General features: G+C 45.9%; 1 protein-coding gene across 6 annotated transcripts in view; it reads left to right on the forward strand.

The window, feature by feature from the left end:
• The window catches only part of sh3pxd2aa (SH3 and PX domains 2Aa), a 92332-nt gene that overhangs the window by 52893 nt on the left and 24578 nt on the right, over positions 1 to 14861 (forward strand). For all 6 annotated transcript variants that reach the window (XM_029121996.2, XM_029122000.2, XM_029121997.2 and 3 more), the window contains 2 exons: positions 2056 to 2184; positions 13358 to 13471. In XM_029121996.2, coding sequence (XP_028977829.1) covers positions 2056 to 2184; positions 13358 to 13471 — 243 coding nt within the window. The remainder of the gene's footprint in view (positions 1 to 2055; positions 2185 to 13357; positions 13472 to 14861) is intronic.

A 14861-nucleotide genomic window follows, 5' to 3' on the forward strand; every position in this document is an offset into this window, starting at 1 on the left:
GTGACAGGGTCCTGCATGCTGGGCCCCCTAGATATCTAGAGACAGGGTCCTGTATGCTGGGCCCCCTAGATATGTAGAGACAGGGTCCTGCATGCTGGGCCCCCTAGATATGTAGAGACAGGGTCCTGCATGCTGGGCCCCCTAGATATCTAGAGACAGGGTCCTGCATGCTGGGCCCCCTAGATATCTAGAGATAGGGTCCTGTATGCTGGGCCCCCTAGATATCTAGAGACAGAGTCCTGCATGCTGGGCCCCCTAGATATCTAGAGATAGGGTCCTGTATGCTGGGCCCCCTAGATATCTAGAGACAGAGTCCTGTATGCTGGGCCCCCTAGATATCTAGAGACAGGGTGCTGTATGCTGGGCCCCCTAGATATCTAGAGACAGAGTCCTGTATGCTGGGCCCCCTAGATATCTAGAGACAGGGTGCTGTATGCTGGGCCCCCTAGATATCTAGAGACAGGGTGCTGCATGCTGAGCCCCCTAGATATCTACAAACTTTGCAAAAAAAAAAGTAAAGTAATTTATTACACATGCTACCTTCCTTCCTGAATATTTGGTCAAATGTATATTTTTTGTGTATGGTTTCCTAGAAACCTGGTGTGGATCAGTTACACTTTGGGCCAACTTACCCCACTCTTCCTTATGTGTTGAAATGACGCAATTTACTAGAAGATGGATAAGCAAAAGTGTTGGTGATGTTGTTTGGCCAACATCTGTCACTAAAGTTTGGACACTTAATGTAGGCTACTGGTGTGATGTCAATGTAAGAATATGTGACAAATACAAAACAGCTCTGGAAGAAATTAAGAGACCACTGCACCTTTTTCTTTCCTTTCCAAAAAAGTTGAAAAGGAAAGTTTTGAGTGAGGAAACGAAAGCGTTCAATTTGCAATGGTCACTTAATTTTAACCCTTCTGTTCCTCACTCAAAACCTTCCTTTTCAACATTTTTGGAAAGGAAAGAAAAAGATGCAGTGGTCTTTTTCTTTGGCTGTATGTGCATGTAGGCCTACGGTTAAAGAATTGTTCAAGTAAATATGCTGCTATAACCTTAATTTGCTAAAGCTCAACCGTCAAACTAAGGCAGGAATCAAGTGAAAGAAATGAAACGAAGGTTATTTTACTTCCTTACAAAACGTCAACAAACAACATCTGTTACTAGCATGGCATGAACTTACGTGCGAGTGAAGTCATAGCTGGCACGCGAACGGTTAAATCTCTTTTCCAAGAAGGAGAGAGCGAGAGAGAGGCCGGGCCCGTGTGTTTATCTGAAGCACACAGAGAAAGCATTTCAACTTGGGTTAGGCCACACTGTTTTTCTGCACCCTCCATCTCTGTATATCTCTCTCTCTCTTCTCCCTCTTGTCTCCCTCTACTCTGTCCCACTCATATGTTTCTATTTAAGGCTCTGTAGTTCAGAGTGCCTTGATTGGCGTGGCACAGCCCCCTAATCCCCATCCAACAGCAGGCTCCCAAACACTAGAAAGAGAGGGAGGAGGGGAGAGAGAGAGAGAGGAGGGGAGATCTTTCCTTCCCACCTCCCCATACTACAGATTTTCCAGAGGGAAGCTTTTTGTTTTTCTTCCAGTCCCGACTCGAGTCCGTCTCCAACTCCGACCGTATCGCGGCTCTCCCCGTCCTCTCCTCCTTTTCTCCTTCTTCGCCCTCCCTTCCCTCCACCTCTCCGCCTTTCCCGACGTTTGTTTTCCAGAGGATGGTGGAGGCCCTGTAGCGGAGAACATGTTTTCCCCCTCTTTATTCCAGCCCTCCGTTTGGTTTTCCGTTTTGATTTCTTTCCAATGCTTCGCTGTCCGTCGGTGTGGGCCGGGGGAAGGTTCCGCTGTACGGCCGGGCGTTTCGGAATGAAATGCGCCGATAGCACCCCGACTGAGCGTTCTGATTGGCTGAGGTGGAGCAGCGGCGCAGACTCATCCTATGGCAGCGTACCGGTACCGGGTGCGCGGTGGCGGCGGACGCTTGCGGCCACCGCGGGGAAGGGGCCCCATGACCGGGAGCTGGCTGACGTCGTGTTTCTTCCCGTCCTCACGTGCAGGCATTGACAGCTCGGATCCTATGGTGCTGGAGCAGTACGTGGTGGTGGCCAGCTACCAGAAGCAGGAGAACTCGGAGATAAGCCTTCAGGCTGGCGAGACGGTGGACGTGATCGAGAAGAGCGAGAGCGGTGAGTGCCCTGTTTGTACACGCGTGTCTCGCTGTTTGTGCACAGGTCCAGATCATCTCTGGGCGCTTCGACTGTGTTCGTTACACGCACTTTCTCAGTGTTTCAGATGATAGGATGTGTTTACATGCCTGTGTTGACACACCGTGACACTCACACACACACACACACACATACTCCACACACACTTTCCACAACCTGTTTTGCTCCACTCAACCTCTCTTTGTCCCCCACCTACTCTCCCTGTCATTTCTCTCTCTCTCTGTTTTTCTTTTGTTCTCTCCAACTCCTATTGACTCATTGTTTGGCTAGCGGTCAAGTTTATGTCTGTGAATTTGTGTATTTTATCTGTGCGTGTGTGTGTGTGTGTGTGTGTGTGTGTGTGGCAGCCTTTGGCTGGAAGCCAATCTGCTGCCTTGTGCAGCAAGAATGTAGACTAGACATTATAATGAATCGTCCACTTTACTTCACTGGCAAGTGAGATATGTTATGAGTTACATCTCGGAAAAGCCAAAGGTCGACAAGCAAAGTTCTGAGTAGGGAGGGGAGCGGAGAGACAGTTCAGCGTGCAGGAGAGAAATTCTGCCTCATCAGCTGTATTCCTGGATTTTTATTTCAGAGCCTTGGGATAGCTAGCTATGTGTACTCCATTCACCCTTGGGTTTTTCTCCTGTTTAGTTCTTCCCAGTGTTATCAACTACAGAAGACATTTCAGTTGAATTCTCGAAATACAGCACATAAACAAGACAAAGAATGTTTACAGGGTACAATAGTAATATTTGGCTGTGTAATTCACTCCAGCTGACATCTGTTAGGTCAGTGAAAAGTCAATGCAAAATGTGCTGCACTTCTGTTTTCATCTATCCAAACCCCGATTTAGCAACACGAGAGCTGGATCTAACTTGCCGTGGTAAAAAGCAATTGACAGCTGGCGCGACTCAAACATCAACAACCCCAAACAGGCTAAAGTCAGTGGAAAACCTTGATGAAAACCAGAATGCATTGGGGGCATCCACGAACACCTCTCATTCAGATAACAAAGCATGTGTCGCCGTGGAAGTTGATGGGTCTTTCTTTTTCTTTTACCATCAGCCCAGTGGCTGAGTTTTTTTTTCAATGGCTGATATTTCTCCTTCTCTCCTTCAGCTCATGTGTTTTTAACATCAGCCTGTTTGAACAGCTCTTTGCTGTATTCCCCATTCCATTTATCGTCAGTACAGTGAGACAGTTGTCCAGCCTTTCCAAAGCAGAAGTTACGCCAACTTTTGTGGAATGGGAATGAAGGGGTGGATGGTTTTGCAATGCTGCCATTTAGTCAGTATCCAGTGTTTTCTATGGTTGGGTGTAAGGGAAAGTTTATCTAATCCGCAAACGTGAACGCTGTCAAGTTCAGCTATTGTGAAATTAGTTTTAGTTACATATCTTAATTCTGCGCACTGATTCTCCAGAAACTGCTTGTTACATGAATAAATGCTGAATGTACATGTCAGTCTATCTTTTTTCTCTCATTTCTTTCAGTCATTTGTGAGGTTTTGTATGGTCAATTTAAAAGCTACCTAGAGTTTTTTTTTTTTTTTTAGGTACTTTTCTTGATGAGGCTGTGATTCATAGCTGTTATGTGATTCACACTCTATTCATTAGAATTTATGTTGAACTAATATTCAGTATTAGTTCATTGTCTTTTCCCAGACCGCAACATTATTATTTAAATATCAGTGGCGTTGAGTATCCCGCATCGGAATCCCATATAAACCTCCACAGAGAATATCTGGCATATTTTTAATACAGTTTAAGTACAAAAATGCTTTGGAAAAACAAGATATTATTTAAAAATAGAAATGTAAGCTGTACTGTCTCTGCCAATAGAGTGGAAGGACACTGTAAACACGTCGAATCCCTTCCACCACCACGCCAAACAAGCAAAGCAACGGTCCATGATGACATCATTCGCAGGCTATGCCAAGCCAAACACATGCCGGTGCCTTGTATAGCATCCCAGAAAATGTCTTCCACTTTGCAAAGCTCTGTTGCAACCTCGGCTCCGAGTGTATCCTTAGATGTTTTGATCACGGAATCGCAAACTGCCATTTAATATTGCAATTCCTAAATAAATTGTTTCTTTAAGGTCTCTGTAATGTGTTGCAGCCCTTGCATTTCCGTTTGATGTCAAGTCTTGCTTTTAAGTACGCCTCTGAGTTTTTTAACCAGCCTTTGTCTTTTTCAACTTCCACTCTGTACTCTCTGTACACAATAACATGCAGTGAAGAATGGTTCTTGTTAACCTGCCGGTGAACAACCTCGCTTTACAGTAGCAGCAGTTGCTTTTCGGTTCATCCGCCGTTGACATGGATAGTTGCGGGTTCAAATCCCAGTCGGCACGGTGTTGTCAGGCCCCGTGTCCTTCAACTCCAGCTTTCTGTCGACAAAACACGAGGGACGCTATGTGAGGCTTTATTTTTGTGCGTGTCATGCATTTGTGTGCGCTAACGTCCTGATGTCATGACTTTTTGTGGGATATGTGACTGTATGTCTGGGGATTTACAAGCTTCTATTTAGTAAAGGGAGATTTATGGAAGGCCAACTAGGTAGACAGAATCCCCTTGGAAGGAGGAGAAAATGAGGAGAAGCCGTGTCTGGGCTCGCGTCCTGGCTTTCCTAGGATTCTTGTCTCCCGTCGGGTCATTCCTTGGACATGGGAAACAGGAGTGTCTGGAGGGAAGAGGTCTCAGATGGTAAAAATCACTTGAATATGGTGCTAGGCCAGAAGTAAAACGGAGCAATTGGTTTGTTGCGCTTCCTGCAAAGTTGTCATCATCATGATGTGAATGTATTGAATGTATATTACATAACATAATTAATTTGACAAATACACAGGAATGTAGAACTGAACTACCGTTTGAGAAGTCACACAGAGGTTCTAGACGGACATTTCAATTAGTTTTGCGTCCGCATGGTAACAAATTCCCACTTCTTAATCTGTAGGTTCACAATTCTCTTTGTTGATGGAGAGAAATTATTGTATTTTGAAAGCTCTTTTCCTGCAGTTCTACACGTTTTGGCATGTCTTAATTTTGACCATGGGTTAATACCAGTGGTAAAAGACCGAATTATTGCTGAAAACCAAACCAAAGATACTTAACCCGCTTGGTTTTTTCCCCCATAACCACACATTTCAAAGGCTGATATCATAGTTGCACATATATGACTGTTGAATCAATGCAACTGGGCCTCCATTCTGTGGCTCCATACTGCGGCTGAATATGGAAAATTCCCCCTATTTTCTGTGTCATTAGCCTGGCCTAATGGATCTTGCAGAAGTACTGTGATGCTAGGCAGCAAACAAGGTCTTTTGGGTTACTCTGCTGCTCTCTCGGCCCACAGGCCAGCCGGAAAACAGATTGGTCCCTCATCTCCCCTCTCTCTGTGCTCTTTGCCAGGTTCAAGGGGGAATTTGTCACTGCTGTCCCAAAGACCTTAGCCGTACTTCCGGACCCTAATCACACATATGCTCGTACTTACACACATGCATGAAATTGTGTTTCCACACGCAGGCCTGTAAAAATATCACAAACACAACAACAAGAACACCACTACCCACAGGGGAGAAGATTAGGCTGGCATTGCCCCCACTAACCCACAAATCCTTTCTTTAAATGTACCCAGTCTTTGCTGAGACTGGGCTGGACTGTGGGGTTAGTTTGCCTTGGCCTGAGGCCCTATGCAGACCAGCATCCTGGGCCAAGTGTTACGTAGGTAGAAGCAAAAATGTTGTTAAGTTTAACACTGCATCACTTGGGCCATAGCTAGCTTAGCACTATTAGCTTAGCCCTAATTTCTTAAAGCAAGTAGCTTAGTTCAAGTTACTTTAACCTAGTCTTTTAGTGCTAGTCTGACTATATGGCTACATTTAAAACTTACAGGCAGAGAGCTGCTGAAATAAGGCCTCACACGTATGTGAGTATATAGCTTTATAAAACCCAGAGCTAGAGCCTCAGTAGACTAGCAAAAATACAGACAGGCAGAAAGACAGCTAAATGCTTAACTTAAAGAGTGTTTTGGCCTAGTTTTGAAATGTTTTTACTTGTGATGCTGTAACTTAACATTTGCTGTCCGTCCCTTTCAGGTGGTAAAAATGGACAGTCAGCTTCTAACAGGAAGTTAGATTTTTAAGCCAAGAGATAGCTAAACATCTAAAGATAGCTATAAGTCAAGAGTGGGCTAGTAGTTATACTGCAACCTATAGCTCAGGGGTTTTTAAACGTTTTGATGTCAGGAAACCTTACACACAACAAAACCCTAGGCAAGGACCTCCTACTAAAAATACATAGAATTTTGCAAGTCATCGATCAATGTTCTTGAGAGGCACAAGCAGTTTGCAGTTGTAAGACACATTTTAAAGCTAATTTCTTGTTATTCATCTGCTTTGTGAGCAGCGCCGGCTCAAGCCTTTTGGCATTCCAAATATTGGTGTGGCTCCCACTGCATGTTAGTGCCAGAGAGCACACCATGTTGGACGGGAGGTGCCAAAGCTATTGATGAAAGTGTGATGGTAGTTGTGGGTGATAGGAAAGAGGAAAGACAAGTGGAGTGGTCCCCTTCATATGAGTTTTTAGAAATGTGTGTTAATTTACCTAAAATGAAAAACTGTCCTTTGTGGTCGTTCTTGGTTGGATTCCACCTCTGGTAAGTTCAGTTGATTGGACAAGACTTGTAATGGCACACACCAGTCTATATAAGGTCCCACCAGTGCTTGTCAGAGCAAAAACCAAGCCACTAAGTCCAAGGAACTCTCCATAGGCCACCATGGATAGAGATGTGTCAAGGCACCAATCTGGGAGCTATAAAAACCAAATGTTTTATGAAAATCAGCTAAACACATGATATGATGCAAAACACAACATGTTTTCAGTTTTTCTTTTGGTTTAGGAAAGGTTATTGCTGACATGGAAATCCTTGTATCAACAGTGGACCAACACACAGCCACAGTGTTTCAAGGCCAGGCCACTCACCAAACTCATGCTGGCTTTTATGTATAGTCAACACAGTCCAATAAAAATCCCTTCACCCCTGTTACATCCTTACACTCATGACACGACTCACACAGGCATGCGCACACACACACGCAAATGTATACTTGTAACTCGACTAATATTACCCGAACCCTAGTGTTTTATGAAAACCTAAAAGCCAGGTAACACAACCCTCACCGTGAGAGGAGTTCTTCAATTTCTCGTCAGGTTATACAGTGTCAGTAAAGATCTGGGACCGTGAAGTAGACTTTGAAACCAAACAGCACAAGGGTTCGGAAATACCCTTAACTTCCCCTCAGTTTAAATACCAGACGATCTATCCTGCCGGGGTACGTTTTCAGACATGGCGTATTTTACTTCGATTTCCAAATTAGCTACGCCATCTTGTCAAACGACGTTCACACAAAGTGAAAGAATGTGAGTTTGATGTCACTGAAGGGATTCGTTTTGGTTTCCCTGCAGGTTATCATATCTTATACTGAACTGTATCAACTTGGATGTCTTCATTGGATTTCAGTCCAATTTGACTAACAAAATAATCTTGTTCTGTGTTAGGCCAGCTTCTAATTACATAATCCCCTTCAGCCTAGACATGAAGGGTTTACTCAAAGGATTTGAATGATTCAATATAAGGACGACACGTAGTCTCTTCCTCCTGGGCCTGATTCTCGGGTCTCCTTCCAGACCTCTGTAATTGTTTTAGGGCTATTTTAAGCCATAGCTCTCTGTGTCCCTTCGTTCTGCTTACTCTGCAGAAGGAGCAAGTTGTGGTTCAGTTCTGTATGCTGTCTTCTTGACTCGGGCTTTGCCGTATCCAACCCAGAGCTGGGATCGTATGTCACGTCTGTTGTTCATTATGGCGGAGCAACAGGGAGCAACCCAGCGAGTAACACAATCGCATAGTGGGATCCTTCGGTTTCCTCAAAGGTTAGTTTGAAGCGAGTGTCGTTGACGAAACGTTTCGATACCCCCATCCTGTTTCAAAGCGCCAGCAGGCCAAAAAAGTAAAGCGAAAGGCAAGTTTCTGTGCAGTTTTTGGTTAGAGGACGTGTGTGTGGAATACTCACTTTGAAGACCTGGCCAGACATCTGTTTTCCCTCTCTCCCTCTTTCTCTCTCTTTCTTTCTCACTTCGCCACTCCCTCATTCTACGTTCTCACCCTTGAAGTCTCTCCCTTTCCATCACCCTTTCTCTAAACATATTTGTCTCCTGACCAGGGCGGCTTCAGCCAGTGGTGAGTATGTTTGTTTTCCTGTGACCTTATTCACCCCCCGGAGAAGAGCGAACGAGGGAGGTGAATAAAGTGAGAGAGGGAACGCATGGTGCTGCTTTCAACCAAACACCAACTCCACCATAACACAACAGTGTGGAACTGCAATTAGAGCACTTATTCATGTCTATGCTGAACCAGCACGAGTTTTCGGTTAAGCATACAGAGACTCAAAAGACCTGCTGTGTAAGTGTGTTCTGATTCAGTCCTGACACGCCACCTGTATGTTAAAACCATCGTACTCAGGGCAGGAAACAAGCACTCGTGAGAGTATTCCTCAAAATATATTTTTACTGTGTTGGTTGAGGCTGAGGGAACCCAGCCTGCGCACTCGGTCTAGTCTGGTGTGTGAACCCCATGGACAATACGCACACACACACACACACACACACACATAGGCCAATCCACACTTACACAGGAATGCCATGCCACCAATAACACTGCCATGATGACTTAAACCTGTTAAAACAACAGTCCATCCTTTTAACTTTCTACTCTGCTGTGTATGTTCAGATGGTGGCCAATGTGTACTTAGTTTGATGGGCCACCTTTTATTTGGCCTGTTTCATTTTTACAGCTGCCCCCCGACCTGCTTGGCTGCCCCGCTAACCCCCCCCCCCCCGCCCCCTGGTAGAGAATGACACTTTTTTTCCCATTTTCCACGTTTCATGAATCATACGAATTTCAAGGAAATGTGTTGCTTTCTTTGAATCCCTGATCGCTCCTTTTAAGCTCTTTCTTGGTTACATCAATCATTTATTCCTCATTCTTTTAAGATCCACGGTAGAATATTCTTTGGGGTCTGCCAGTGTCTCTACGTAATTATGAGTGATTGGCGGTGTTTCAGATAATTAAGCACCAGAGCGGTGTTTCTGAAATGTTGCGCCAGGAAAGTTCAACCAATGACATTGGTTGAATGAGCCTGCTGTCTGATCTAAACATCAATGCAGTCTTTTTTTTGTAGTAATTATTTTTGTAGCAGTTATTGTAGCCTTTGTGTTTCACCGATTAATCGACTGCACTTCTGGCAGGTAGATATGTCATGGTTGTCCTAGTTTAGCAGAGCCATGGGACTCTCAACAGTCTTCCTATTGGCCACAACATTGCAGGATAGCCAGGTTGACCTGCTTTGGCCAAGTTGACCCGCTTAAACCAGGTTGACTTGCCTTGGCCAGGTTGAGCCGGTTTGGCCAGGTTGACCTGCTATAACCAGGTTGACTTGCTTTGGCCAGGTTGAGCCGGTTTGGTCAGGTTGACCCGCTTTGGCCTGGTTGACGCACTTTGTAAATACTACATCCTGATGGGAGGGGCTCCGCTTCCACAGGCAAACTTTTGTGATTGAGACGAATGACTGCCATGAATTCTGGACATTGTGGTCTACTAGCAAGCCGAAGAATGTAGATGCTCCATTTCTACCAGTGAAATGCAGAAACGCTCACATTTGTTTTGCATGAATACATTGAACATGACGATGGTGATAGCACATATCATATGTTAAAGCTTAAATATTATCTGAGTAGAGTTTAAAAACACACGCACAAAAAAACCCAGCCAACTCGGATCAGGCACAACTTACATGATCAACAGCACAGCTCAGTCCCAAGTAGCCCCATAGAGCTGCCAAGCCATTATTGGCTTCCTCTGTGTAAATGGGCAGAACACCCTGACTCTAGTTCCTCCAAGGGGGATGTCTTGTCTCTCCTCTGTGAAAACATGCTTTATTGTCTGTCTGTCTGGAGGCAAAACGGAACATGTAGCTAGAGGGAACACGTAACAACTTCCTAGAATCAATCGTCCAGAAAGCAAAAACCAGCTTCTGTCCACATTGCAGTTGGATAAAGTGCATTGCATGGCAAATGTTGACACATGGACAATGTTAATTCGAAACATATGAGAATGTTCCCTCGCTTTCTCTCTCCCTTTCCCGCTGTCTCCCTCTCGTCTCTCACTCCTCTCTCTTTCTCCTTTCTCCGTCTCTCTCTCTACTCTCTCTGTTTCTTTCTCCTCCCTTTCTCTCTCTCACTCTGACTTCCTCTTTGCTTTTCTTTATGGGTGCAGGCTTTTCTTAGTGTGACGAAGGACAAAAATAAATAAATCTCTTTTTTATCCTCCTTTGGTTACTGCCTAGGTGGGAGTCCAGTATCCCTGCTGCCCATTTCTCTGCACTTTTACTTTCCTTGTTTTCTCCAGGGCTCGGTTTATACGAGAGCAGGCCCTTGTCAAAGCCATGTGTCGCCTGTGCACCTGGTGGAGAGAGCACAGGGTGAAACCAGTCTTTCACCTTGGCCTTGTCACGCCGCACGCAAGCACGTGCACATACAACGTCTTACACGCGAGCAACGTCTACGCGGCCGCGAACATAAAGGCCTGCGTGTACATTTCATCGCTTCAACCCTTCTTGGCTGCACACTTAACACAATGCACAATGCAATACACACATAAAGCACAACCTATGAGCCACCGCTAAGCCGGCTCACGCATGTTGCTGGTACTGGCAATCACTCACCAGAACCCGGAGAGTGTGATTCATAAGCCCGGTTTTACTTTCCACCGCCGGACAGGTGGCCTTTGAGAGAAAGGGCTTTCGATTTATCTCTTTGCCAAACTGTAGCCAAGTTCCATGCACGTGGATGGAGTGGATTTGACTGTTGCCTTTTGGACAGTTGCTGTAGCTTGGTGTTGGTAGGAGCTTCAGTCTCTCGCTGAACTTGGGCCAACATCCACTGAGTTGACACGAAAGACAACGTGTTTTGTATGAGATTTTCCCTATACCTTGAATCCTGGACTTGAAAAAGAAAGGAGAGATCTCTCATTTCACCACTGAAGGTTGAATGCCATTAATCAAAACGTAATTTCAGTCTAGAATTTAGTCAGCTAGCGTACAGCAAGGATATATTTTCATAGCACCGGTGTTGGACTGTCAAATTCTAACAGTGAGCACTGAGGTAAAACCGATGTGGCACAACAGTAAAACACTAATCGAGGTGCCAAACAACAACATAGAAGTATTGGGAGAGAGACAATCAAAATGATCTCCAAACCGTTCTGACAAAACACATGGGGTTGGTCAGACTCTCAGCTTTGATGTTAACACCGAGGCCCCAACACACCAGGCTAACAGAAAATGTGACGGTCTTTGAGAACCTGTAGGGAGCGCGCACATGTCACTAAGCAACCCCTGTTGCTTTTCCTTCAGACGCAATTCACCCCCGTGTCGTCGGCTAGACAGCTAGCTCGCTAAGGGAGGCTGTTTCACCCAGTTTTGGTGGGGGGTGGATGGAGCGGCTCGCGTTTGGGGAGGTGGTTCGGGCTGAGGCTGACCATACCCTACTTCAAACGGGACAGCGCCTCTGCTCTTCATCCCAGCGACGGCCTGAAACCCCAGTCAGCACAACAGAGGCTGTTTCAAAACATCAGCAATGAAAAGTCACTGTGAAAATGACCAAGGCGAACTTAATGTATTAAAGAAATAACAGCTTTTCCATTCCGTCATCAACAGCAGTTATGCAACTGTTGTATACAGTGATTTTCCACGTTGGTCATAATTCCCGATTAGATTTGGTGAGTCCTGCGGGGATATGAAATCTGTATGTACATTATAAAATCTGTGTGTACGGTACCTTTGGTCCCAAACCACATTATAGGACTTTGCCTTATGACCATTAACAGGGCAGAGATGTGACAATTGTTGGACCCCGTTGCGGGGAAATATATGCAGCAGTGCTCTCTGCTAAGCCATTGGAAACATGTGTGTTAAGTGTGTGCGTTAGCATATGGTGTACATCTGCATGCTCCTATGTGCCTTGCAGGCTGCAGAAAGTCATAAATTAGCTTGTATCGCCGAGGCCTGCTGAAAGGCAGTAAGAGACAAGTCCAGTTTTCCCAACTATTTATGACTGTGAATAGCTATAGGCCTCATTGATCCCAAATGTTCCGGAATAAATACTTGGGGAGCCGATGCATTCGGAAATCAGAAAGCCTGGCCATCGCAGAGGAAACCACGTGGACCAACTGTCAGGACTTTATGCCTCTTTTCTTTTAAGTGAGTTTGCGTTTGGGGCAGTGCACGTGTCACACTTGGTTTTGACTTTAATGTGGTCCAGGCAGAGAGGATTCAATTCAGTTTACAATAAAATGCTTTGTTTAAAAATAAAAATAAAAACAGAAATGCTATATGTACACTTTTTGTGGAATGCATGTAGAAGTGTACCCTAACATCTCGTATCATCCAGGTGGAATAGGACTTCTGATCCTTGAAGGTGGACTAAATTTTCTGCTCATTGTGGGTTCATATTCAAAAAGCGTGCAGAGCGGTGATTCTGGATCAGGTTAGCCGAAGGTATCACCGTTCATTCTGATTTAAAAGACCAAACTGATCCTGAATCAGCCCTCAGGCTCTGAAATAGCTGCATCTGTAATGATGACAGCTTTCCAAGCAGGTGAAAAGTTCCTCGATTACATCACTCCACGAGTCTCAATGCAGCAGATCAAAATGAGAGTCTGGACCAATATAAACATTAACACCCAATAAATCCTGGAAGTCTCTGAGAATGAAGAGAAAGGTTCGTGTAATTTACAACCTGAGCAAACCTCTGCGCCTTAAACGAACCTGATGACCTATTTCCATTAGTGACTGTAAATCAGAATGTGCAAATGGCCTTGGTATCACAACTACATGCGCCCTACCTAAGGTCTTAGTAATGAGGGCAGTGATATTTAGAAAATGTTCGGTGTCAGTGCTCGCGTGTCTTCCTGTGTTTTTCCGTCTGTTTCACGTAGTGCGTAGTGTATGTGTGTGTGTGTGTGTGTGTGTGTGTGCGCTTTAGTCTACATGTGGCTCTGCACTAATTAATGTGCGCATGTGTGTGTTTTGCAGGTTGGTGGTTCGTCAGTACAGCTGAAGAGCAGGGCTGGGTGCCGGCTACTTACCTGGACTCACAGAACGGTACCCGGGATGACCTGGAACTCAGCACCGTTCGGACCGGAGAGGGTAAGACACCCAGACACGCAGACACACTACGTTAGTCATTATTCTGACTGGAGCGGGACATGATTTCATCACCGTTAGCGTTTGGCATGCAGAATAAGGGCTTTTATGTCCCACTTCCAGACGCAGTCGTAAACCAGCATGCATTAAATTGCAATCCATTTGGCTCAGTCATATCTGCTTCTCCACTTTAAAGGATTGTAGGTGCTGAATGTGTGCAATGGATAATGGGCCTATCTCTGGATAAACCTCAGCTAAATTCACCAAAATGGGAACTAATATAATATACTGTATATGCGTCCTCAAGACCCAGGACCGGATTCAGACACTGGCTGGGTGTTTTGGCACCAGAGCAAATTCCTTCCCCATCCCATGGGAGGGCCCTAGACTCTCCAGGACTCTGGTTCTGTCAGGACCGTGACATCTTAACCAAATTTAGTCTGAGTGTTTGATGTCGGTAGACCAGAAACCCCCTTTCCACACGCAACACTGGGATCAGGCTATGACACACACACACACACGCCTCCCCTCAGAACCTTGCTTCCCCCGACACTCTCCGATATATATATATATATAAAAAACAATTGCGTCAGTTTTCCATCATGGCGAGTAACCCTTGGACACGGCTTGGCGTGGCGTCATCATTGCGGCATAATGCTCCATGTCATAAACCGCCAGGCTGGTTCCCCTGGGTCTGGCCGTCTGTGGTTCTGTAGGCTCCCGCCGCCCCCGGTGCCACTGGTAAAGGGTCACGGTGCGACACGGCCATGGGATGACGGGACCCGCCCCCCCCATCCCCCCCCCGCCCACGCAGAGCGCCGTCACGCCGGAGGGAACGAGAGAGAGAGAGAGCGGGAGGAAACCCTAGAGGAAGTAGAGAATGCGTAAATGAGAGAGAACGAGAGAGGAGAGAAGGATAGCGGGAAACGAGAGAGGGAGAGTTCTATCTCATGCTGGTTGTCGCTAGGCTAGCGAGTGAAGTCTGCTGTAGCCTCCAAGGAAAGAGAAGGTCACATAGCGGGAACTCCAAGTTGCAGAGAGATCTGGTTTGGACGTAGACTAACCCCCACACGCTGACAGACACACTCCGACAGATATTACCCACGCAAGACGCAGTGAGAAACGCCCGTGGCATGTCCCTAGGCGCCCACGCCATAACCTCGCACCCCGCCCAGCCCCCTGTTCTCGTTATGATACAGGCGGCGGAAATATAATCCAATAGCAGACTGTAGCTCACCACGGGGGATGGCCAGCCTGGTGCATCTGGTCTACTGAATGACCCTGAAATAACGTCTCAGCGCGGCTCCCACCGATCTGCTTTTTTAATTAGGAGGTCAATGGGGGGGTGGGTGGGGAGGGGGGGGGGGTATTGCGATGGAGTCATTTCATTCCC

Source organism: Esox lucius, chromosome 9, assembly GCF_011004845.1.
Source record: "Esox lucius isolate fEsoLuc1 chromosome 9, fEsoLuc1.pri, whole genome shotgun sequence".
Lineage (NCBI taxonomy): Eukaryota > Metazoa > Chordata > Actinopteri > Esociformes > Esocidae > Esox > Esox lucius.